The following is a 26,405-nucleotide window of genomic DNA, read 5'->3' on the forward strand; positions in this document are numbered from 1 at the left end:
ACCAGCACCTTAAATCTGACCCTGTACTCCACTGGGAACCAGTGCAGCTAGAAAAGCACTGGGTGAATATGCTCCCATGGCAGAGACCCCGTGAGGAGCCTCGCTGCAGCATTCTGCACCCGCTGGAGTTTCTGGGACAGCTTCAAGGGCAGCCCCGTGTAGAGCGAATTACAGTAGTCAAGCCTCGAGGTGACCATCACATGGATCACTGTGGCCAGGGCGGGGCGGGAAAGGTAAGGGACCGACTGCTTGATGCGGCAAAGGTGGAAAAATGTCGCCTTGGCTGTTGCTGTAACCTGCGCCTCCATGGAAAGGGAGGCGTCAAGGATTACACCCAAACTCTTAACGGAAGGCAATGGCACTAATTGGGCCCCCGCAAGAGAAGGGAGTTGGTCCCTCATCCCCATGCCATCCCGACCCAGCCATAGGACCTCTGTCTTCGAAGGATTTAGTTTCAATTGGCTCCCACAAAACCATCCAGCCACAGCTTCCAAGCATCTGGTCAGTGTGTTCGGGGCTGAGTCGGTGTGGTCATCCATCAGCAGATAGAGCTGAGTGTCATCAGCATATTGGTGACAGCCAAGCCCAAAGCTCCGGACAATCTGGGCAAGGGGGGCGCATAAAGATGTTATTGGATGCAAGCATTTCCAAATTGGAGATTCCGGACCAAAACTGATTGATAAAGTCAGGACAGAAAAATATCCTGGCAGCCTTCTATAAATACCCTATTCTATACTTGTGCCTACCCATTCATCACTGCGGATGGCAGTCCAATTAATCTAATATTTAAGCAGACCCCCTTTGAAATAGATATGTGACCATTGGGAGTGAACACGGTTCTATTAACTAGTCTCATATAAATCTGTGCTTTTGTTTTTAGTTAGAAGAAGCAGAACGGTTTGCCAGAATGGTGGTTGATATGGGGGACAAAACATCAGAATTCAAAGCGAAAGGTTTCTTAGCCCTGGGACTGACTTACAGCTTACAAGCTACAGATGGTAAGTATATCAGTTTATAAGGGTAAAGTGTCAACAAGATAGAGCATTTAGAAATATGTCAAACAGTCAAAAGGATTCATTGTATGTCAATTTTTTATTTTTTATTTTTTAAATGCTTGGTCTGAAGCCTCTGCTGAATATGACTAATTAAATCCTGTTTTTAGCTTCTTTGCGAGGGATACAAGAGGTCCTGCAGCGAAAGGCTCTTCTTGCATTTCAAAGGTGAGTGGGTGTTAATCTTTTCATTCAGCTGTAGATAATGAAAAAACCTTATGTGTATTTTTTAAAAGAGATATTTATAAATGATTATGTAATGCGGATTTTACCTCTGGGAGTCTGCGTGCATGAGTACAGAACATATTGCGTTAACATTTGCTTCATCAAGTAGTGCTGGCAAATCCTTTGGAATCAGACTGGATTTCCTCTGATTTCATTATTAAAGGTATTTTTGTTATCAGCTAGTAGAGAATAATGTTTGCACAACATCTGTTTAAAGAATGACTCTTTGTCTGAATACACATTTTGTTCCAGAAGAAGAAAATGTAGCTCTGAATAGCATTCCCAAAATTGACAGAATATACTGTATATGATATTGATGTTGTTTTATTAGATTGGTTTAAATTATTTATTGTTCATTCATTCAGGGACTTAAACCCTCTTATTCTAAGAGGTTATGAGCAAATGCAATGTCTTCACCATGACTTGGAATGTGGCTCATGAATTCTCATAAAGCAGAAGGATGAAAAAAGTATAACAAGCGTTATTGTTACAGATAGGTAGCCGTGTTGGTCTGCCATAGTCAAAACAAAACAAATTCCTTCCAGTAGCACCTTAAAGACCAACTAAGTCAGTTCTTGGTATGAGCTTTCGTGTGCATGCACACTTCTTCAGATACACTGAAACAGAAGTTTCCAGACCCTTCTATATAGTGAGAAGGTGGGGAGGGGTATTACTCAGAAGGGTGGTGGGAATGGGTGATTGGCAGATAGCTGTGATGAGCCTGTTGACGACTCTTAACGACTGCAATAGGTCTTACAGGAAAAAGCAAGCGGTGAAAAGGTGAAAAATGGCTTTGTCATGTATAATGAGATAAGAATCCAAGGTCTTTGTTCAGACCAGGTTTCTCCATGGTTTTAAGTTTGGTGATAAGTTGTAATTCAGCAGCTTCTCTTTCCAGTCTATTTCTGAAATTCCTAGATAAGACCTTGGATTCTTATCTCATTATACATGACAAAGCCATTTTTCACCTTTTCACCCCTTGCTTTTTCCTGTAAGACCTATTGCAGTCGTTAAGAGTCGTCAACAGGCTCATCACAGCTATCTGCCAATCACCCATTCCCACCACCCTTCTGAGTAATACCCCTCCCCACCTTCTCACTATATAGAAGGGTCTGGAAACTTCTGTTTCAGTGTATCTGAAGAAGTGTGCATGCACACGAAAGCTCATACCAAGAACTGACTTAGTTGGTCTTTAAGGTGCTACTGGAAGGAATTTGTTTTGTTAAGCGTTATTGGTTCTCTATTAGCTTCACAACTTCTAGCTCCTTAACTATGTACACAGGCAGAATAGTTGCATGAGCAGAGAATTAGGGCAGATCCATTTGATAGTAACATGATTGTGAGCCGTCTCTAAATTTAATTTGTACCTCAAGCAAGATAGTGATTGACTGATTGGTGCCCTTAATAAATAAATAAATTACATTTTTATGTAAATAGAGGCCCCACACTGATAGAACCTGAACTTCCTGATCTAATTCTTTTAATTGTTCTTTCTGATGTTTTAATTGTTTAGTAAAGCACAGCTGAAATTAAGGCATAAGGACTAGGCTGTAATGTTTGCTACAGGACAGGGTGAACATGCTTTTTTATGGGGGAAAATGTTCTGAGTTAGAAGGCTTCTGGAGAAATTCCTTTCTGACTCTATTCATGACCCTCCAGCAGTGGAAAATATGGATTTAGCTATCATATACAATTTCTTGCTACAGATGGCATCACCTCTGTCATCTCTTGTACCATAGCAGGCATTTGTGCAAGCAGTATTAAGTCTGGATTATTTCTGGGCTATTTACAGAGGTCTGAAATTGATGGGTGTCATATAGATCAGTGGGCAGCTGCCAGATGGTAACAACTTTAAGTCAGTCCTAGCTTTAACTGGATTTTTGAAACAGTAACCTACAAGATAAAATCTCTGTATCCCATTATAAATTCAATGAGCTGCCTATTTATCAGTTTTTTAATTCACTTCTTAAAAATAGAATAAAATGTTAAAGGTCCCCTGTCCCTTAACCTCAGAAGCTATTCTTCCTACTTCAAGAATATTATTACTTCACTGCATATTTTGCTTGTGAGCACTAGACAATGGAAACCTTGAAATACGGTCCCTGGAAAATGTGTGAAAGTGTTTTCATCTGCCATCTTCCCCAGATATTTCCAAATATTTGATTTTGCATTTATGTATGTATTCAAATATTCCAACATCTGCAGCCCACAGGTTCCCCACTCTGAACTAGAGACTTACTTTGCAAAGCTGGGGTAGAAGACCCAGTGGAGAGTCATGAGAAATATGACGACTCTCTTTCTTCTAGTTCACCTTTGCCTCTCCTGCCTTACACCCTGTCAATTTGCTCCTTTTTTGTTTTTAACACCCACCACATGCAAAATGATGGAATAAATAAAAGCAGAGATCCTCACATGAACTGTATTGTTAATAATTAGGCTGATGGCTATAATGCTATGGCAGGGGTCTGCAACCCGCGGCTCTTTTACACCTTTGCCGCGGCTCTGGGGCGGATACTAGCGAGGGGAGGAGGCGCATTGTGCGCCCCAACACTCCCCACTGTGGCGGGCACTGTACTGGCTGTGATGTCGCATGGGGGCGGTGCGTGCGTTAGTCACACACTGTCCCGACGTCACCTTCCCGCCTGCCCACCCGCCTGCTACATTGTAAGGGGCATGTACGCTGGTCACTGCATTGTAAGGGGCATGTACGCTGGTCACTGTTTTGAAGGGGAGTGAAGAACACACACACAAAAAAAGGTAACTTGTTAATTTAACGTTTATTTCTATGAGGAGGAGTAATTCTGAGGGGTCAAACAAAGAAATAATTTTAAAAAGTGACAAAAATGTTATTTTTATAATGACGAGTTTTGCGGCTCCCAGTTTTTTTTTTCTTCGGAAACGGGTCCAAGTGGCTCTTTTTGTCTTAAAGGTTGCAGACCCCTGTGCTATGGCTTAAGATGGAGCTGCTAGGAAAAAAATTCCACTGGTAGATCAGATATCAGCAGTATAAATACAAAGGTAAACCTGGACATTTAAAGTGACTTGATGGTCTAAATACATTTACTATTTTTCAGGGCTCACATCTTGTCTCCAACTGATCACCTGGCAGCATTTTATCTAGCTTTACAGTTTGCTATATCCCGACAGGTGAGTTCTGAAATTATCACGTTACTGGGGCTTTTTCCATATTTTTCAGCAGAATCTATATGCTGGTGGGGGAGGGGGTCAGCAAAAAAATATCCCTACAGGGGGATAATTAGGGAAGTATAAATAAGCTGTATTAGTTAATGATCATCTGTACATTCATATTTATTCTTGATCTTCCTGTTTCTAAGAAGTGGAACGAACGTTTTCTTCGTCCACCAAGAAGTGCAAAGAACAGTTTGAGGTCCTTCATACCTTGAAAACAAGGGTCTTATGCTGAGATGTTTAAGAAGAACTGGAGATATCTTTGGGATGTATCTAGCCTTCAGAATCCAGAAGCACAAAGGCTTTGATATTTTTACTCAGCCTTCTTCTCTGTCCTGCAAACCCCATCCCAACATGAAATCCAGTCCCTTGCTGCCTTTCTATTTTAAGGAAATCCCCTCTCATTCTCTTGAGAGAGTTGTAGGGTGCTTCCAGATGGGGGCCTTCTGTTGCAAATGGGTCATTCATATCAAATTTTTCTGAGTGTACATCTGTCATGTTACCTTCCACACATTCTCATTTTTCAGCCATTGATATTTATGGCTGCTCTGTTTCTTGTTGTCCATACCAGTGTCTAAAACTTGGCATTTTTGTATGGGTGGGATTTTTTTCTTGTCTCCCCTTCCCCCACCATTATTTTATTCCATTCTGGATATGTGTCCAGATGTTTCTATATCTGTGCTCCTTTAAATAACTGAGGTCTTACGCATGAGTGCTAAAGAGGTTTTGCGCAAAACCTCTGTATTAAAGCCTGATGTATGTTCCACAGTTACAGTGGTGGTAGCACTGAAGCAAGGGGCACCACTGATGTTTCCAGCAGTGTTTTTCTTGAGACCTCACTCATCCCCAACCATGTGGTGTAGTTAGAACCACTCCATGTTCATCAGAAACAAAACCACACTACTCCTTTTGGACGGCATGGGTTTGTTCCGAGGACAAATTTTTGGATGACTACCAACACCAGCCCAAATGGTGGCCCCCTGTATAATTATGCTTGTTTCTTGAAGATTATTTGATGTTTTAATTTGTTACATAAAATGCGACAAAGCTGAATTTTGTTGAGTCAGAAGAAAATCTGTTAAGTTGCAAAAATCCCGACGCCTGAAACACCAAAGCTTGTTCCAAGTTGCTTTGTGTTTTGAGTGCAAAGGGAAAATTTTAAAGTTTATTTTAGGAAGCTAATAGGAGTCACATACTTTGGCTACTTTTCATTGCCAGTGAGCAGCAAGATCGTCAGTGCTTGACACTTTATTGAACAGTTGTGTGTGTGTGTGTGTGTGTGTCTGTCTGTCTGTCTGTCTGTCTGTCTGTCTGTGTTTTCCCCCAGCAGTGAATATTTCCTTGGTGGAGGCACTTTCCATTCTCATTTCTTCCTAATCTCGAAAAGCAGGGGAATTATACTGTATGTGATAAGAATAACCCATTTCAACTTTTCTTTCAAATAGATACCAGAAGCTTTAGGATATGTTCGTCAAGCTCTTCAGCTTCAAGGAGACGATGCTAACTCTCTGCATCTCCTTGCCCTCTTGCTGTCAGCTCAGAAACACTATCACGATGCTCTGAATATCATTGACATGGCCTTGAGCGAATACCCAGAGAACTTTATGTGAGTACGGTTTTTGGGAGGTTTTTTTTTTTGTAGTTTCTATGCATATGCGTGCTTAGTATGAGACAAAATTTAAACCCTTGAAATGACTGAGCCATTTTTGGTCTTTCAGATTTTGTGCAATGCATTCTTCTTTTTTCCAGAAGGCTATATCTTTCAAACTTGGTGAATAGCAATGTGATATTCTGCTTCCTCAATTCTTATTTTTCATTGTATTGGGTTAGCTTTTGCTGCAAAGTAATATTCACAGGCCTTACATGATACACAGAATGAAAACGACAAGCTCTCATCTTCTCCTTTTCTGTTTTTGAAAGAAACGTCATGACCTCCCTTTGCAAAGTTGATGGGTTCCTTGGAGTAGATTATCTTGCTGCTTTTCTCAATGTATCATGATAAATAAATGAGAATAAAGAGCCACATCACAAAACAGCTGAGTGGCAAATAGCACTCATTCAGCAGACGTGTGCACATCGGTGTGCTTAAAATGTCACTGGTTCTTATCATTCTGTAAAAACAAGTAGTGTATCAGAGTGGTTATGAACATGATCTGTGAGTCGGAAGTTCCTGGTTCAAATATTAACTCAGTTTTGAGCTCATTTAATGGCTTTAAGCAAGCCGCCGTCTTCCACCTTTATTCCCTACCCCTGTAACCTGCTGTGTGTCGTAGTATTGGCCTGCCTTATAGGGGTGTTGTAATGAGAAAAATGTATGTGCTTAGGATTAAGTGTTATATTTCTACCTGGTGGTAGTGTAATACTATTAAAATAAATGTAAATATTGAAACACCGCCCCCCCCCCCAAGTGTAAATCTCTGTTTCTGCTTCTGAGGGCTGAATTTCATGACAGGCAGAGCTCTAGGAAACCCCAGTATAAGAACATAAGAGCCCTGCTGGATCAGGGTGCAGTGCTTTCATAAGCTTGCTTTTTTTGTGGGGAACTGGTTAATGATGGGCTATGGCAGTTTATAAGATTTAGGTTTATTTACAGATATTCAGGTTGAACATATGTGGGAGCACAGCATTAACGCTCTCAGCGGCAGCATCAGATCTCCAGTGTGAGACAGGCAAGACCCCAAAACACTGTTAGCTTTCAAAGCCTAAATCTGCTCATTCTCCTTCTCTGCTGGCCTCCGGCTCAGATTTGACTCTGGGCTCAGACCTGACACCTGCAGTCTGTTGTTTCTCTTTACACCATTGAACCTCTGCATAATATTGGACTGCAAGTTATTTAGTGGCCATATGCGATTCTTGAGTTTAAAAAGTCACTATATCATTTGGCTGCGGTAGCATCTCTAGAGATTGGTAGAGAGAAGGGAAACAGCTTAATGTTTTGGGATTGGAAAATGAACCACTCTACTGCAAAATTATTGTTTTTCCACCTTAGTGTTATCATGGCATTCCGTCTTTGGTTAAACTTGTATTAATTTTTTTTCTTCTTTCATTACTAATGACTATCAGAAAATATGGTCATCATTACTAATGAACATCAGAAAAATATGGTCTCCTGGTGGACAAATATCAAACTACAAACTCTGCTTCAAGTAGACATCTGTCAGATGTTGCTTGTGTTGTTTTAAAAAGACCCTTAATACATTTATTTACTTCAGTTTTTATTGCTCCAAGTCTCTATGGAGAAGCAAAGGAATAGTTGTTAAAAAGAATGGGTAATGATTTTCTTTCCATCATAGCTTTCAAATATTTTTTAGGACACTGAAGATTTATCACTAAAGGTATTACCGCAGATCAGGGGCACATTTACATGGCATCACTGTTGGTTCTCATTGATATTACTCCTTTCCTTATTTGTGTAAGCAGATAACTGTTTTGAAATAGGACCATTAAGATTAACTGGTTTTTAGTTGTGCTTGAAATTCCTTCTGCAAGTATTAAATTTATCAAAAAAACAGGGTCAGATTCTTCACATATGCTAAAGATGTAAGTCATGCTGCTTGGGTTCAAGTTCTTTATCTGACTTTTGTGCTGAGAGTTTCTGCCTGCTCATAGCCATTACCAAAAACCAGCCCAGTAATATTCCATCCTACTGTTGAACTATAGGAATACTGGTAGTAACAATCTTTAATCCATCATAAGGTGTTGTAATGATAGTACACACGTGAAAGGACACAGTTCTTTGCTTTTTTACTTTGTTTTGATCCTAGTTTGGAGTCGTTTAATGCTGTATTATAATTGTTTTTAAAGCTGTTTCGTTTTGTGAGCCAGCCAGAGAATAACTCATCATTATGTCGTGCCACATAAATAATGTCAAATAAATAAGTAGAAAATAGTATAGCCCTTGTCTCCCAGAGTGCTTCTTTTGAGAAGTTTTTTTTTAAAAATAAAATAAAAAATCAGCATTTCTACACCTGCAATCTATGTGGGGACCATGCCACTTTCCATACTGTTGGTTGCTTGTTGAAACAACAGAGAAGGGACTTACAGGATCTTTCTCAAACTGCAAGTGCAGTCAGCCATAATGCCAAACCATGGTTTGTAAAACAAAACTTTCATTAGGTATTATTCCAGCTTACAAACTATGGTTTGCAAGGGGCTGCCAGTGTTGCAGATGTAACCGTGATTTGCTGTTATGACTGAATTCACAAGCTGTTGACTATCCAAAATTAGTGCCATTGTTTATGTCAAAAGTCTGCTGCATCGTGGACTTATGAAACTGAATGTTGATTGTTTTATCTTCTGCTTTTTATTATTTTCCTTTTTTTGTTTGAGTGTATTATTTTATTACATTTTTATGTTCTCATATGAAAGGTGGGGTATAATATGTTAAGTCCTAGATCTGGATGAGTAGCTTCTATTTTTTTAGCTACGTCTGTATTCTGCAAACAGCTGTCTGATACATACTTCTGATACACAAATAGGTGTTTTCATTGGAGCCCACAGTCTGTAGAATTGGTTAAGGGGTGGTACATGACTGGACCACTATTTAAATCTACTCAAAAGAGTGATGCAGCGGTCAAGTGCAGAATCTCTCTCAGTGTTTGAAAACAGCTGTGAAATTCTGAAAACATTTTACCACGGCATAATTAAAACTTGATCAGACCAGCTGACTGGACACAATCCCACAGGCACTTTCTAGTCCATTGCTGAAAGCAATTGTGCACTTCCAAGCAAAACTTGCAAAACCCTCACAAATCCCCTCCTCGTGTTTCTGGGCTGCTTGCCTTTTTTAGAATTACGCCTACAAACCAGTTCAAAATGTTCTATTTTGGTGGATGGAATTGACAGATTAGTTGACTTAACACATTTCTCATTCGGTACACCTCTAATACACTTGCTTTCCCTATAACAGTTAGTTTTCGCTCCTCCTAATTGCTTCCAATATAATTCAGAGGCACTCAACCTTTAGCAAAACAAACTGGTAAGCAGAATAAACCGTTGCATTATTCAGGTATAATTTCTTCAGCATTGTAATGGTTCCTTTTTCGTTGCCATAAAGTTTAATAGAAAATCGGTTAGTTTTGGCTGCTGACTAGAGTTCTTTCAAAGTTAGAGTTGTACATGTTGGCTTGGTTTTTGAGTCCACTTTCATGAGCTACTTTTTGAAGAAGAAAAATGCTGCTTGTTTGCTGTTTTCAAAGAGAACGTCTGCCTCTGTGCTCTAGAACCGTGATCTAAAACCTTTTATCTTTAGGGAACCCTTTTCATATTGACTTGCCTACAAAGAAAACTCCTTCCTGTGGGTAACCTAGAGTAATTGTGAAAGCACTGAAGTTCACAAAAAAACGGATCCGCTAGGCTTGTTAAGTGTTAGCATCACTTGGCGTGAACCAAGGCTGCTTGTTTGCTTTCCTCAGGCATCTGGGATGATGGAGTAGATAGCCTTTGCTCTGTCCATCAGGGCTTCATTTATGTTTTCAAAATCCTTTATTGTTGAATTACAGTTTGATTTCTTCTCCTTCTCAGATTACTGTTTTCAAAAGTCAAATTGGAATCACTCTGCCGGGGCCCAGATGAGGCACTCCTCACTTGTAAACACATGTTGCAGATCTGGAAATCCTGTTACAATCTCACTAACCCCAGGTAAGGACAATACAGAACAACATGGAACACATTCTGTTTGTGTGTGCAGGGGGCCAGAGTGAATCCTTTGCATGTAAATAAAGGTTGGAATTCAACATCACCCTCTTCCAGTCATTCTGTTTGTGCAAGCATTGCAGCTTGCCAGATGGAACAGTCCTCTCTCCTCCCACCATTTTGTGTTCTGGGTGTTCTCCCCACCCCACCCCACCCCACCCCACCCCCACCAATGGGGGAGCAGGAGGAAGAAAGGGCAGGGCAGCCCTGTTGCACAATGGGAAGTCCTTGTGCTGGGATTTTGCTGACTGGTTAGGTGAATTCTGCTCATAGCTTGTTTGGCGGGGGGGGGGGAGTATCATACTCCAGTTTATATTTCATGTGAGGTTTGTGTGGCTATATTTTTGCTTACCATGTTAGTTGCTTTTCTGTTATGGGTGTGGCATTTGTGCATTGGTCCGGCTTGATTTCTTTATTTAACTGGAAAGAATCCGAACTGTTCCACTTGAGTTGACCTTCAAGATAGTAAACAAAAATGAAGTTTGGGTTGTATCCAATTGTGGCATTCTGCTGACAGAGGGCTCTTTGATTCGGCAGAGGCTTCCATTAGTTGAGATTGTAGGGCAACGGTTTTCTTTGATTTCTCCCTTCCCTTTTCCCCGTCCCCCTGCACGCTCAATCTGCTCCAAGAAGACATGAAAATCTTAAGTGAGTGGAACTCTAGAGTGGTTGCAGTACAGTACAAGTAGAAATTCTGATTTGCTTTTAGTAAAAAGAGAGGATTCATTCTGCTTTGCAAAGCAAAATAGAAACGCTGTTTTTTTCCTGGTAGTACTTTACAATTTTCTACTGCTACATTCCTGTCAAGTAAATGAAAACATACAGTGACGTTATGCTGCAGCAAGGCATATCAGAGTAATATTCCATCCTGTATGATGCTATCAGATCAGCAAGGTCCCCCATGCAGCATATCACATTACTCTTTTCAAATTCTGTAAAAGCCAGCATGTAATAGCTGTGGCCCCGCTGTGAGTTAACAACCTTCATGTGGCGCTCTCTTTATGCCAGGTGAGAACTGACTCGGAGTAAATGCTTGCATATGCGCCCAGCTTGACTTCAGCAGTCTTGCAGATGTCATTCACTGTCAGACTTCAGATGCGTGATCCAAGATGAGACAAACATTTACGTTCTGCATAAAGGCTGTGGATTTTATGGCTTCCCCTCCGCCCCTTCAAAATGTTGATTCATTTAAGCACATAAAGCAGGGAAATGAGGCAGAGGGGAAAGTATAACCTACCGGTTATGGATTATGCACTTATTATAAGACAAACTCACTGATAATTGGGTTTTTCCCCCATTTGAGATTTGGCACATTGAAAAGTTCCATACATCAGCTTTCCTAAAATGTTTAGGAAGGACCCATGCTGTCATTGGTACATGTGATTACAAGGCTGTGGCTCTGTAGACCTGGTTGCTCCCCTCATTGCCACTACATTTCCTTGTGGAGTGGCAAGTTATAAAAGTTTATTAAGCCTTATGAATGTTAGAAGAGTCCTTCTGGATCAGATCAAAGGCCTATCAAGTCCAACATCCTGTATCTCACAGTGGTCAGTCAGGTGCTTTGGGGAAGTTCACAGGAAGAACGTTAGAGCAACAGCCTGCTCCCAGTTCCTTTGCAACTGATGATCAGAAACATATTGCCTCTGATCCTGAGGGTAATATATAGCCATCATGACTACTAGCCATTGGTACCCCTATGTCTAGTCTCCTTTTAAAGCCATCAAAGTTGGTGGCCATCACCACGTTTTGTGGCTGCAAATTCTGTAGTTTGTGTGCAGTTTGCGCCATGACCCTCCAGCAGGTAGAGAGAGAAGAAGAAAACTCAGGAAGTAGAATGGCTATGCAGATGGTGTCATCATCAGAGAGGGCTGCAACATCCCATTCATCCCCTCCAACTTATCAGTGTGTCTTACTAGGGATGCTACTAAATGATGTATTATGTGTATTAAGTTTAATCAGAGCTCTAAAGCAAGGTTTAGGGGCATCCCAGGGTTCATTTTATGACTGGTTAACAGTTACCAGATACAGCAGTGTACCAAGCGTGAAGGGCATCTTATTCTGTGCCTGCCTCCCATCCTATTAAGAGGTATTATAACATCTGCCTATGACCACAGCAGTAGTGTGGGCAGGGCCTGTTTTTAATAGGAATACTTAAAATGTTGTTGATGATGATAGTATTAGTAGTAATAATAATGCAGTACTACTATGTAAATAATATTTTTCCCAGTTCCCAGTAATTTCACATTTCTGTGCACAACTTTTAATTCAGAGAACATACGTGTGGGATTGTGCTTTAAATTAATAATGTTCCCCAAAATAAAATACCCTGTCCTCATTCAGTAGGTATCTGGGAAATACATAGTTAAATCAATTGCTCGCCTCTAAATTTTATAAGTTGGTTTCAGTCATATCTAAGTCTATGAATTGTATTTTGATTAAATAAAAAGTGGATTACAGCTGTTGCTGTCGCTGATAGAATCAGTAGACTCAGAAGCAGCCTTTTTCATCTTAAACACATTTTAAAGCTATTTCCCCATTCTGTAGTTGCAAAATGTTCTGCTTATCTGAGTTTCCAGAGTGCTGATTTGAGCAGTGTGGTGATAGTTTCCTTTTACACCTAATTTCAGCATGATATCTATGTGCACACAATTGCAGTAATATGTTTAAACCTTCAAACTTCTGCAGCTTGCTTGATGTCGGCGCAGAATCTAATCATGTTTAGCCAGTGCTTTTCTGATGAGCTTGATGCACTCTTGGCTAAAAATATTTTTTAGTAGTGATTATCCTGGAGAGCAGTGTGCATTTTGACCTGCAATGAACCAGAGAAGTTATACCATTCCAGTGGAAAGTACTGTATATAATTTTCAAATGACATCATTTGTTAGTTGTTTCAGTTTCCCTGCTTCTTACTAAGTCAGTTAGGGTGCAGTTGTAACATTGCTTTTTCTGCCTTGAGTTTAGAACTGATGACTTAAAAAAAAAAAATCTAAGAACTCAGTTATTAAAAAGTAAAACACAATTAACAACAACAACAACAACAACAATAATAATTTATTATTTGTACCCCGCCCATCTGGCTGCGTTTCCCCAGCCACTCTGGTCGGCTTCCAGCAAAGATTAAAAATACATTAAAATGTCACACATTAAAAACTTCCCTGAACAGGGCTGCTTTCAGATGTCTTCTAAATGTCAGGTAGTTGTTTATCTCTTTGACAACTGATGAGAGGGCGTTCCACAGGGCGGGCGCCGCTACCAAGAAGGCCCTCTGCCTGGTTCCCTGTAGCTTTGCTTCTCGCAGTGAGGGAACCACCAGAAGGCCCTCGGCGCTGAACCTCAGCATCCGGGCAGAACGATGGGGGTGGAGACGCCCCTTCAGGTATACTGGGCCTAGCTGTGGAATATATAAGAAGAGAACTTTCCTGCATCACATGAATTAATAATCACCGGTAAAGGTAAACGACCCCTGGATGGTTAAGTCAGTCAAATTTCACTTTGGGGTGTGGCGCTCATCTCCGCTTTCAGTGCTGAAATGCTTTTACGTACCTGTGCTTAATGAAAATTGGGATGGATCAGGGTTTTATGGTGGCAGTGGCAACAAGTAGTCTGTCTCAATATGCAGTTATTGCACCTTAGAATCATAGAATCATAGAGTTGGAAGAGACCACAAGGGCCATCGAGTCCAACCTTCTCTGCCAGGTCAGTCAAGATTCAGAACTAGTTGTGCAGTGGTTGGTACACCAACCAAATCCTTATTACTGACTACACACACTTATAATGGACTGTGTCTGAGTTGTGCACAGCAGATAATAAACCATCCTTATGGACTACAACAGCTCGTGTTTCTCACCCATTAATGCTCCTGCCTGGGCTGCCCAGCTGGAAGCAACTGAGACCTGTGCTAGCCAGCCGAGCCTCCACAAGAGGTTATTTATCTTCAGCTTCATTTTCTTCCTCACTGACGTTTGGCACAGCATTGTTCATGTATCAAGGAAGTAATTAATAGAGCTGTTTCCAGGAAATGTGTGCTGACTGATGTAATAGTTATTGGTTGATAAAATGGACTAAGGAAGGTCCCTTCTGTTTCCTGTGGATTACTGTAATTGCATCATTGCACAAGGAATTAGCTGTGTTGGTGTCTTACAGAGTTTTTTTGTTTTTTTGCACCATTTTAACAGCAGCCAGACAAAGAAAGGAAATAGTTTCATTCTGTATATAGAACACATTGCTTAAAAATTGGATTTAGACATTTCACCGAAAGGAAATTTTGAGTTTATTCAGATTCAAAACCAGGAAGCCATTTTCCAGCTTAGGATAGATGTGAAGAAACGAGGATTTCTACCACTTTAAAAACCAGATCACTAGGGATGACAGCAGTGTTGATGCCACTAAGCAACATTGCACCCCATAGAAAGGGACGGATAGTATTTGCTTTTAACTGGCGCAATTATAACATCATCCATATAATCATTCCTCACCATTTTGTCACCATACTTTACAGTTATACCTTGAAAGTCGAACAGAATCCATTCCGGAAGTCCGTTCGACTTCCAAAGCATTCGAAAACCAAAGTGTGGCTTCTGATTGGCTGCAGGAAGCTCCTGCCGCCAATTGGAAGGCACGGAACCCACGCCAGACGTTCGGCTTCCCAAAGAACATTCGAAAACTGGAACGCTCACTTCTGGGTTTCGATAGTTCGGGAGCAGATTTGTTTGGGAGCCAAGGCGTTTGAGATCCAAGGTACAACTGTATTTCCAAAATAAGAGGGAAATAATTCCCTTTTCCTGAGCTGACACTGGCGGTATTCACATTCGTAAAGTGGAAGACGTTCCATAAATATGTGTAGTCATTGCATTTTCTTCCGGCATGCATCCCTGCCTTGATTTCCCTCTCGTCCCTCTGTTGTTTCCCTTGTGTCTGTTTTTAGATTGTAAACCCCTTGGAGGAGGGTATCCGTCATCTCATTCTGTGGAAGTCATTCATGGAAAGACTTCTTTTTTTAAGCTTAGTCTCTCGGATCCGCCAAGTGGAGCCAATCATTTTCATGCCACAAGTGACTTGGTAGGGCAAACATCCACTCACAATTAAACAAGTGCTTTGAAGTGTTCTGAACCATAGTGTGAAAAGACTTTAATCAGCATAAAATGCAGTGTTTTTTATATGATATATGGGCTGTCTATCCTGTTAGTAGATAAAGTACACATAGCACTGAATTCTGTATATGAAGACCTGTATAGTAAGCTATATAGTCACTTTTAAAGCCTTAAATGACAAATGCCTTGCATTGTTTCCTACAGTGATTCTGGACGGGGCAGCAGTTTGTTAGACAGAGCCATTGCCGACAGGCGACAACTTAGTACAATTACTTTGCCAGACTTCAGTGACCCTGAAACAGGTGAGGATTACTGTCTACAACAATAAAGTGTCAGAAACAATATGTGTTGTCTGCTAGATGCCTTAATCTAAAACCTATCAAAGCAATTGAGGCAAGATAGAAATTTGCTGCGGTATATTTATTTATTTTATGTTTAGTTTCATATTCCACACACACACACACAGACACACACACAAACATTAAATTTATACATATGCAATAAAAGTACGGGCACATACTCTAGAGTTGTATGTTAGCCCTCTCCTGTGTTAAATGCTTAACATAAATATTCATGTATACTAAGGGCCAAAAGTTCATAATCCAAACTTTGCGCTTTGGGCTACAATCCTCTGCATTGTTACTGAAGAGTAATTCCTATTGCAGGGGTGACTAATTCCAATCCCTATCAGCCCAGACCAGCATGGCCATGGATGATGGGATTTGTAGTCCAGCCTCACATGTAGAGCCAAAAGCACAGAATTCCTTGGGGCATAGTATCAAGTAAACACAGGACTGGATCTTCACACATTTGTTTTTAGGCATATATTTTAGTGTATGATATAAAAAGGGTGAATGTGGGAAGCAGATGTTTGAAAATCATATCTATCCCACAAGTACACTCATGATGGACCCAGCTACATTAGCTCATGAAGTCTTTAAGTTCAGGCAGAGCCTTATTTTGTTTTTGTTTTTCATCTGTAAGCCCTTCTACACACCTAAAGATGTTTTTGCTGCATTATGTAAACAGTATTGAAGAACAAAGTTTTAATATTTTTTACAATTTAAAGTAATGTAAGCAGTTCCACTCATCATAATTAGATTTCCTGCAGGACTTCTAATTCGTTTATTTTTAGTTTACTGGCTCATTGAAAGCATACTTCAGTTTAAGGATGGCCACAAAATGTAATGAGGTCACATTTAACTAAAAAATATATTTTTCAACCTGCCAAGTCGTTAGCCTATCATTGAAAACAGGGCAAAATTAAATTGCATAATTTATCCATATTGGTCTTTACTATATCTCTGTGCAGTCTCTTTCTTATGCCTGTTTGTTTTCATTAACATATAAAACCACTTTAGATCTTCACAAGCCATACAGTGTTGCCATAACAGATAAAATTTTCCATATTAAAGAGAAAATTTCTAGTGTTCTAAATGAAGATACCCAATCTACTATCTGTCTCCTATTTTCTTTTTCTTTCCAATTGGGTATTGGCAATGAGGTGCATTTCTCAGTCTTCATGTCAGAATTGAAATGTTTTGTGTTGTTATTTACATGAGTTGCTATTTAGGCAGGCTTCAGTGCTAAAATTTCACAAGCTCTTTGCAGGCAATATAGTGCCTATCTATACACAGTGGTGGAATCAAGCCACACTAACTGGGCCCATAGGGGTTTAGACCACAGAGCCTAGGACTTGCCGATCAGAAGGTCGACGGTTCGAATCCCCGTGACGGGGTGAGCTCCCGTTGCTCGGTCCCTGCTCCTGCCAACCTAGCAGTTTGAAAGCACGTCAAAGTGCAAGTAGATAAATAGGTACCGCTTCAGCGGGAAGGTAAACGGCATTTCCGTGCTCTGCTCTGGTTTGCCAGAAGCGGCTTAGTCATGCTGGCCACATGATCTGGAAGCTGTACGCCGGCTCCCTCGGCCAATAAAGCGAGATGAGCGCCGCAACCCCAGAGTCAGCCACGACTGGACCTAATGGACAGGGGTCCCTTTACCCTTTACCTTTAAGTGGGCCCATCTCTTGCTGCTCTGGACCTCTCTGATATTAAAGCAACGATTTCTCGTTCAGTTACGGACCTTTGCACATCCCACCCCCATTTGATGTTCAATGTCCAAATGTCAGGCCAGTTTGGAAACTGGGACTGGGAAGATGTCAGGGTTGGTAGAGGGAGGAATTGCACAGTATAAGATGAAAGAGCTACAGGGACTGGTCAGAACTAGACCTTCAGCATACAACAGAGTTACAGCCCCTCCCCAAGGGGAGAGGGTGAGCTCTGAATTTTTTTGTGAGCAAACATGTCCTTATCTGGCATTTAGAGGTAGGAGTGGAAGATAACCCTATCCGAAATGCTGAAGAACTGCAGCCAGTTAGTGTAGAGACAATACTGAACTAGATGGACCAGTGGTCTGACTCTGTGTAAGGTAAATTTCTATGTTCCCCCAGGCCAAAAGATAGTAAACCATGCGTTAAAAGTTAGCATGGCCTTCACTTTTTTCTTTGCAATCTTTTAAACTGGTCCTGATTCCTCCCACCCACCTTATAACATGCCCTTCACTGATTTTCAGAGTCAGAACTACCGTATTTTTTGCTCTATAAGACTCACTTTTTCCCTCCTAAAAAGTAAGGAGAAATGCGTGTGCATCTTATGGAGCGAATGCAGGCTGCAAAGCTATCCCAGAAGCCAGAACAGCAAGAGGGATTGCTGCTTTCACTGTGCAGCAATCCCTCTTGCTGTTCTGGCTTCTGAGATTCAGAATATTTTTTTTCTTGTTTTCCTCCTCCAAAAACTAGGTGCATCTTATGGTCTGGTGCATCTTATAGAGCGAAAAATACGGTACTTTACTGGATCTAGGTACAACAAAGCAAGATCATAGTTTAGAGGCAAGTTTAGACTACAAGCATCAATGGACCTTATTCTGACTTTTTTTTTTAGACTATGGGCTGCTAATCTGGTTTTAGGACAGAACTGAAGATTAAGTTTGATTTGTTTTCAACCTACCTATGCTTATGTGTCAAAGGCTGCTTTGATAGTGGCTCTGGCCAGCTGCCCACCTGGAACAAACTCCTGCTTGTGCTTCTCTTAGCAAGCTAGCCATTCTTTAAGCACTTTGCTTCTAGTCTTCATTGAGGCTTCAGGGACCTCCCAAGACGGAGGTTCAAATGTCAAAGTTGATCCTTGACGGCTTGCTCCATCCATGCATGAACTGCAAAATAGCCACTTCTCCTGCTGCTTCATCAGTACTGGAATTTTTTTTGTTTTACTGAAGAGCCAAAAGAAAAAAAGAAAAAAGTGAAGTATGAGAGTTTGTAACTAGATCAGAGCTGATAGACAATTTACCAGTTGTTTCATAGATCTCTTCTTTAAAACAATCACCTGTGACTGCAATCTACAAAATGTTATCCGGCAGAGCTGTTTTCAGTGGTGCACAGCCCAGGATACCCAGGCTGTCTCCACCCACTCATTTTCCACCAGCTCTGGCAATTTTCCCCGCCTCCTTTTCAAGCAAAATGGCTCATCTAGAGCAGGAGGGAGTCTAGTTCCACTACAGAATTTGAATTATAGGGAGGATTTTGGAGTTACTTTGAAGCAACTCTTTATTTCAAGGCCTTTCCTGGCTTATTTACATAAAAGGGGATAATCCTTTATATGCCTCTGTAAATTCTCAGGAGGAAGAACTGGATTGAGTAAAAATAAATGCACACATTGCCTTCAATATTGTCAAGGGAGGGTGTGAGCAACAAATTCTCGAGTCGCACCTGAGCACATGAACCAGGATGCTTTGACAGCGGAACGACACCAGGATCTCCTTCCTTTCATGGAACAGGGTGATGAAGCGGACCTTCTGTCTCCTGTCGTTCAATGATTTATTTATTTTTTAAATGAAGTTCAGTATCACTTACCTAGACAGTTGGTGTTTTATTTCTAACTTGGACAAGCCTTTGGCAGCTTCAGGCACTCAGGTTTTAGGACACAGTGGGCAACATGGTGCTCTGCAAATGTTGGACTACGACACCAGTCATCCCTGAGCATTGCCACACTAGGTGGGGCTGATGGGAGTTGGAGTCCGAAGCATCTGCAAGACACCACCTTGGCTACCCCTGTTTCAGAAAATAATTTTTGCCATCTGTATTCCTACTGGACGTGCCAAATAGCTTGCCTTACAAATGTTTCCATTATAACAGTTTTCCTTTCCAAAATAACTTGACTTGATTGAAACTGGTCTTACTAAATCTCAGTAAACATTTAAAAAATTTCTTTTTCGTGCAAAGAAAGTGACCTTTTTGCAGTGCTTGTAGGAAAATATATTTTGTGTGGTGAACGGTTGCTTCCTTTTTAGCGGTGGTTAAATGAGCTATACATTATTAGGATTATTCTTTTCATGGCGTCCATTAATCCATTCAAAACCTATTCCTGGCATTTTCTTTATATTTTTCTCTTTCACTTTTTAGCTTCTGATTCCTCCACATCTTCACCTCTCTCAAGAACAGAATCTTCTCTCCACCTGTTTATGTCTCCTCAATCTCCTCACCCTCATCCCAAATCCGATACCTTTGTCTGGCCCTATGCAACCAATCCATACTGTGACCTCGTTCCTGGGCCCTGCGAACCGCCACTCTGTAAACTGATTTCCTCTTTCTGATAGGCGTGCTAGTTTGCTCTGTTTGTGCTTCTGATAATCTCCATAACTGCTAAGCATCCATTGCCGTAAATGTTGTTGAACATCAAGGTATTTGGTATTAGTGCAACCTACCTGTTTGGATTATATGATGATGATTATTATTTTAAAAAAATCATTAGGGCATTTGAAACTGTCAGAGTTTCAGGCTTCAATACTCTATGTTTTTTCAAGTAAGCAATGATTGTTTCAAGTGGGCATTCTCTTAAATCAGTCTCCTCACTCCAATACCCTTTGAAGGCTCATGAAATGTTACATCAAGGGACCACCAGGGGGCTCCATTGCCTCCTAGAGAGAACCGACTAAGTGCTGCCATAAGGCATTTTAGCAATATTGCGATGGGTCAGTGGCACAGCTGTTCCAAGAGTCTGTTGCACAAGGAATGGTACCCATTGTTGATGCAGTGCTGTGGAACGAGGATTAACGCTGGGGGTGTACCAGGATGTGGAAGATTTCCATGTCTTGGCTGTGAGCCAGGAGAGGAAAGAAGAAGCGATGGGGTTGCCATTTTAACTCCCCAACCCACCTCACAGCTCTGGATCTGAAGCCTCAAGCTGGAGAAAACCTGGCCCCTCATAGGGCATGGCAACTCTTGGTCCACATGTCTGTGCCTCCACATCATGTGTGATGGAGCACTCAGAAAACACGCTGTTAGTATTATAAGTATGCGCCCAAATTTGTCAGTACAGTGGTACCTCGGGTTACATACACTTCAGGTTACATTCGCTTCAGGTTACAGACTCCACTAACCCAGAAATATTACCTCAGGTTAAGAACTTTGCTTCAGGATGAGAACAGAAATCGTGCTCCAGCGGCACGGCAGCAGCAGGAGCCCCATTAGCTAAAGTGGTTCTTCAGGTTAAGAACAGTTTCAGGTTAAGAACAGACCTCCGGAACGAATTAAGTACTTAACCTGAGGTACCACTGTACTATACTGATTCTTGATGGTAGAAACTCAGCTCCTACTTCTTTTGTAAAATAGGTGTAACATTTTTTATTTTTTACTGGATTTTGTTCTCATTCATGCAATTAACTCGTTTTGAAATGTTAGGACCTTTATTTGACAGAATTAAATATAATTGGCAACCATTTTCATTCCTAGACGCTACCTTCAAGACAGGAAAGGTTTCTTTTCCACTGTGGTGATTGCTGGGGGTTGGTTTTTTTTGGCTATCGTAAATTGGCTTAATCTGTTCGTTTCGGAGGAGTAGAGTGAGTAAATCGTTGTCTCTGGCACTGAATTAGATGACAGGTGCTAGAAAAATAAGTAGCAAAGGAGTGCAAATTAATCAGGTCACAATGTAGTTGGATCCTATTCAAGATGCTGTTTGAAAGGCTAGCACTTGTGCTTTCATATTGATGTTAATTCTGCTCCCACTTGTTTTGTCGAGGCTTTTCTGTGATCCTGGTTCTTCAGTGGGACATAAAAAAAAAATCACCCCTCCCTAAGAGCCCTACTGCACCATACAGAAAGTGAGGCCATAGCTAAGGTGATACAATTCTGGGCTCTGCTACTTGGGGCTGCAGGCCAGGCAGTGCATCTGAAAGGATGCTGTGCTAAACGTTTCTGTTTGGGTGTGTTAGTTTACTACCCGAAGTGAGGTAGGGTTTCTTCATGAGGGAGCATATGAAAAAAGGTCTTTGCTGTCTGAAATGGTGCTGCCCAGAAAATTGCTGTGAGGTGTGGTTTGTCATTTGGTCTTCGTCTACTGGTCTCTGATGGATCTGTGTCAGAATTCATTTTGCAGTGGTTGGAATCACATGCTGTCTGCACTTACGGATATGAACTTTTGGGGATTTATCCCCCCCCCCCAAAAAAAACGTTTTAAAAATTCAGGAGTGGTTATTACTTTGGATGCTAGCTTACAGCTGGGGAAGTGTGATAGACAATATCCTTTTCTAAAACAGAGCCTCTACAGAGCATAGCCCACGTAGCATTAAATTGTTGTTGGTGAAGCCATGAACTTATTTAGCTTTCCATAGGGATGTAGGACCAATCATGAGATGCTGCATAAATGAAAGCACAAAAGCAGGCTGTGAATTTTCTACCTCCAGCAAGAGCTGCAATATCTTATGAGGGGGGGAAATATAGTTATGTGGCAGTTTTGTAGGCGCCTCTATTATTTGACCTCAGAGCAGTTGTTTATGCACTTTCATTCCCCCATTGAATCCATATGAATAGAATTGGTCCAAACCCTCTGTAGCTTTCTTGCTCTCAATATGTATACTCCGTTGTTTTTCTATATTAAATTTGATTGTTAACATGACATGAAAGGGATTTATTTAACAAGAACTTTCTCCAAATTCTTACTGGAAATTCATCATGATTTTAAACTGCTTATTTTGAAATGTTCACTGTCCTTTGGAAAAACAAGAAAACGAGCTTACAGTTTGAAGGTTATCAGAAGTGTATTTTGCTTTTTTTGTGCAGTTCTGTTTTATAGCTGTTATCCTTCGTGATTTTAATTTGTGGTTTGATCTGTTGTTTAAAGGCAACCCTCCAGATGCTTACTTTCATGGTTTTTTCTCCCTTTTTTCAGTTTGTAAGTAGTATTTACTATACAGGTCTATTTTTAAACTTCTAAAGGCTTAGTAATAACACCTTCCCTCCACCACAGAATGTAAATGTGTGTCCATTCGTCATGGAGGTTTGACATTGTGCAAAGCAAGGCTGCTGCTCCTTAGCCATTCAAGTCACCCCTGAGGCTGCAAATCCTATGAGATCTGAATGCCCTCAGCTAGGACTAGAGTTCTGTTATTAAAGAGGCAGTATTAATTTCTGGAGGGCTGCAAATAAAGGACCTTGGGAGCAGGGGCTAACTTTATAAAATCCATTGCATAAGTCCGTAATCCACCATATTTATGATTTCTCCAGATCAGTTAGTTCATTTTCTGGCCTCTTGGCTGGAAGGAATAAGAGGCTGAACTTGTAATAAAAAGATTTGAAAAGAAAATAAAGCAAGGTTAACCTATTCTAAAAAAATTAAGCACTTTATTTTTTTATTTATTTAAGATACATTGTTGGCATTCTTACGCCTAATACTGTATTGTTATTTATTAGCCATTTATGTGGTCTTGGCACCATTCTAAATTATATTGATGGCAGTGTACGATCAATTAGCAAAAAACGCATGATACTTGTTTCATGTACCAACCCTATGGAACAAAGAAAGTTTTGTTTGTTGATGGAAGCCCCAGGCTCCTCTTTGTTGATGTACACCATCCATTTTGGAAAACGTTGACGAGCCTTTTAACATATTGGAGGTGGGGGGTGAGTTATTGCAGTTGCTAATAAAGGGTGATATACAATGTTCGTCATAGACTAGATCCATTGAAATCAGTGGACACCATTGATGTCAATGTTCTTACTCTCAGTATGACTGTCATTGGGTAATGCCCACCGTCTTGTGGGATTAGCCCAGGGACAGCCAGTGTGGTATTACCTCCAGTTACTGTGGACTATAACACCTATCAGCCCAGACCATTGATGATGCTGTCTGATCTAATGGGCTTTGTAGTCCAAGCAACTGAAGGGCACAAACTTGGCTACCCCTAGATTAGACGTACACATACATGTTTTATTTGGTCCTACAGAATGTACTGTCTCTTCATCTAGAGAGAGTTTTACTCGCACAGGCATACAGATCTCTGCATGCACCACAGTTTGGCACTCTTACATGCTCTGGCACCTGCTTTTTTGTGTGTGCATGTGAAATCGGGTTGTGTTTTCACCTTGCATGATTTTGCTCATTTCATTTCCTTTAATTAAGACATTGTTCTCATGAAATCTGATTGAAAAGCAACTTTCCATTTTGCAGCAAGGAGAGGGGTGAGCCTCTGAAGGATTTGCATTATGTCAAGTATTTACCATTTCATCATTCACTTGGCAATCCTAAAGATAAACACAGGGGAAGTAGCAACATGCTCATCATATTAAGAAGGGGATTTCCCCCATCTCATAAACGTTCAAGTAGAAAAGCAATACAGAATTGTCTTCTTTTGGTTTTGTTTTTTTCTTGTGCTGGAGTCAGCCAATTTTTCAGCTGTTCAGAAACAAAAGGCCTTCTCAATGTAAACACTAGCAAAAAATGCTGGAAAATTTAATAATCATCTTGTCACAATGACAGGCTTCCTTTGTCGGTGGTTCAAATAGTGGCATGTGTCCCTTATTGAAATAAAGCACTATAAAATTAAGCCATTTAAACAAAGCACTGGTTCATCCTAGTGAATGAAATTGTAGCTCAGTTACTTTTTTTAAGTTTATAATGACTCCTGGAACGGGTATAGGGTGAAGTGGTACACAAATAGCTATGCAGTGTAATAAGAAGTGAGGCAGCAAATCTGGTGGCTGAAGCCACAGCTGAATATTGGATTTTTGCTATTTTCAGAAAGTTAAGCCCTGACCATGAAAAGGGTGTTCTAGTTAAACAAGCAAGCCATAGTTGATAGCAGAAAATCTCCAGTTGGCGATTGACTAGAAAAACATAAATGGGAGGTATTAGAACAGTTGTTGTGATAGATGTGTGTTTGGAGATTAGATGTTTGCCTTATCCCTACCATCTCCCACATAGGCCTCATTTTCACTGAGGTGCTAAGCCCGTATCAGGGTTATGTTGGTTCACACTGCAGTTGGGGCTCACGTGATTGAAGGCTGCTTTATAGGGGCCAGAATCCTAGATGTCAGGGATAATGTATGTACTAAATCAGCTATCAAAGCTGGTTTGGGGGGAAGACCTGGTTAGTCTTCACCACATTTATATGTGCCAAAACGTATGAATGTCCTCTCATAGCGGTCCTCTTTTCAATAATGAGAAGTCATTACTTATGTAATATCTTGAATTCATGGTGCCCGTAGCATTTCCAGTCATAAGAAAATAAAAGAGCTCTCTTGGATCACACCAAAGGCCCATTTGGTGCAGCATCCTGTTCTCACTGTGGCCAATCACATGCCCATGGGAAGCCCCTAAGCAAGATTCGAGTGCAATCTCCCCAACTGGGATTTCCAGCAATTGGTATTCAGAGGCATACAGTCGTACCTTGGTTCTCGAACGCCTTGGTACTTTCACGTTTTGGCTCCTGAACGCTGCAAACCCAGAAGTGAGTGCTCTGGTTTGCGAACGCTTTTTGGAAGCTTCCATGGCTTCCAATTGAGTGCAGGAAGCTCCTGCAGCCAACCGGAAGACGCACCTTGGTGTTCAAACCGTTTTGGGAGTTGAACAGACTCCCGGAACAGATTAAGTTCGAGAACCAAGGTACGACTGTACTGACTCTTGACAACGGAGGCAGAACGTAGCCATTGTGGCTAGAGATCTAACGACAGCCTTCTCCTGCATTGATTTGTCTAGTTCTCTTTTAAAGTTGTTCCTTTTGGAGCTTCTGTGGGGCAAGCAGTTCAGCAGATGACATTTACCCTTTCTGCATGCCAGGGAAAGTTTCAGTCGATTAAGTTCTGCTTGTCATACAGCTCTTAAAGCCCCAGGAGCTCTTGCCAGACTTAAGACGCCGATAACTTTATGTGTGAACAAGAAGTTACAATGTAAACACCTGACATTATTCAGGGTACATTTTAGCAGCTCTGTTCCAAAATTGCTGTCAAGGAAATATTAGAAGGTGATTAGATGAGTGTGCCAATTTATTTGTAGCTTGACAAAGAAGGCATTCGTCTCTCTACTTCTCCTTGCAAACATTTCTGATGCTTCACTCTTTGTTTATATTCTTCGGTGACCTCCACTTTTGTCAAGCGTGCATTTAAGTCTTTGAACGTTATGTTTAGTTGGTACCACGTTAGAGAGATGCAGTGAGTTTCTCACATGTTTAGGAACTACAGCAAAACTGATATATGAAGATATCTAGTATTATGGCAGGAGCCGCTTGTTTATTTGTACATTCATATCAAATAGAAATTGGCTAACAGCAATAAACCGTAACATATAGGAAAATATCAAGGAAAAGAATAATCTGTTGGTTAGATTCCCCGCTCCCTGCTTAGATTTATCAGCTCCATTTTGGACGAAGTGCTCGTTCTGTTCACTTCCCCAGCTGCTAATATTGGTGATTAAGTGAACTTTATAGTCTTTGCAGCTTAATTGGTTTCTGTTCAGGGAAACGTTGAGATCATTCTGCATTTCTTAGGTTATTTTAGTCTCTCTATTATTATCCTTAAAATAGTATTCTAATTACCCCTCCAGGGAGGTGGGGTGTTCAGTGATAACTAGCAGTGAAGAGTAAGTAGTAAGAGTTACATCATATAAGCATCATCCCCAAACCTCTTTGAGTCTTACAGCTTGTATGTGTGTGCGTGGAACCTGTATACCTGCTGTCGGTCGTCGAAAGCTTTGTGTTTCACGAGTGGCTGCTCCAATCTCATCTGTCATTTCCACTAGTAATGTAATAGGCTTTTAATGCAGGTTCACTAACACTAACATCCTTATAATCGGGGAAGGGGGAGCCTGGCAAACGTAGATGTTTTAAG

At 40.9% G+C, this 26,405-nt stretch overlaps 1 protein-coding gene and 1 long non-coding RNA gene across 4 annotated transcripts in view; both read left to right on the top strand.

The window, feature by feature from the left end:
• TTC7B (tetratricopeptide repeat domain 7B) overlaps positions 1–26,405 on the top strand; it is a 99,737-nt gene that overhangs the window by 51,101 nt on the left and 22,231 nt on the right. Inside the window, exons 12-19 of one of the 3 annotated variants that reach the window (XM_081859546.1) lie at positions 881–998; positions 1,163–1,220; positions 4,352–4,424; positions 5,912–6,072; positions 9,990–10,106; positions 15,455–15,552; positions 19,707–19,874; positions 22,426–22,476. In XM_081859546.1, the coding sequence (XP_081715672.1) occupies positions 881–998; positions 1,163–1,220; positions 4,352–4,424; positions 5,912–6,072; positions 9,990–10,106; positions 15,455–15,552; positions 19,707–19,874; positions 22,426–22,476 (844 nt within the window). The remainder of the gene's footprint in view (positions 1–880; positions 999–1,162; positions 1,221–4,351; positions 4,425–5,911; positions 6,073–9,989; positions 10,107–15,454; positions 15,553–19,706; positions 19,875–22,425; positions 22,477–26,405) is intronic. The other 2 variants (XM_081859547.1, XM_081859548.1) reach the window with 2 other exon arrangements.
• Positions 22,488–26,184, top strand: LOC309345752. Its single transcript, XR_014158362.1, has 2 exons — positions 22,488–24,277; positions 24,467–26,184. It is a non-coding gene; the product is annotated as an uncharacterized lncRNA (long non-coding RNA).

Source organism: Podarcis erhardii (genome assembly GCF_964252035.2).
Source record: "Podarcis erhardii genome assembly, chromosome: 1".
Classification (NCBI taxonomy): Eukaryota; Metazoa; Chordata; class Lepidosauria; order Squamata; family Lacertidae; genus Podarcis; species Podarcis erhardii.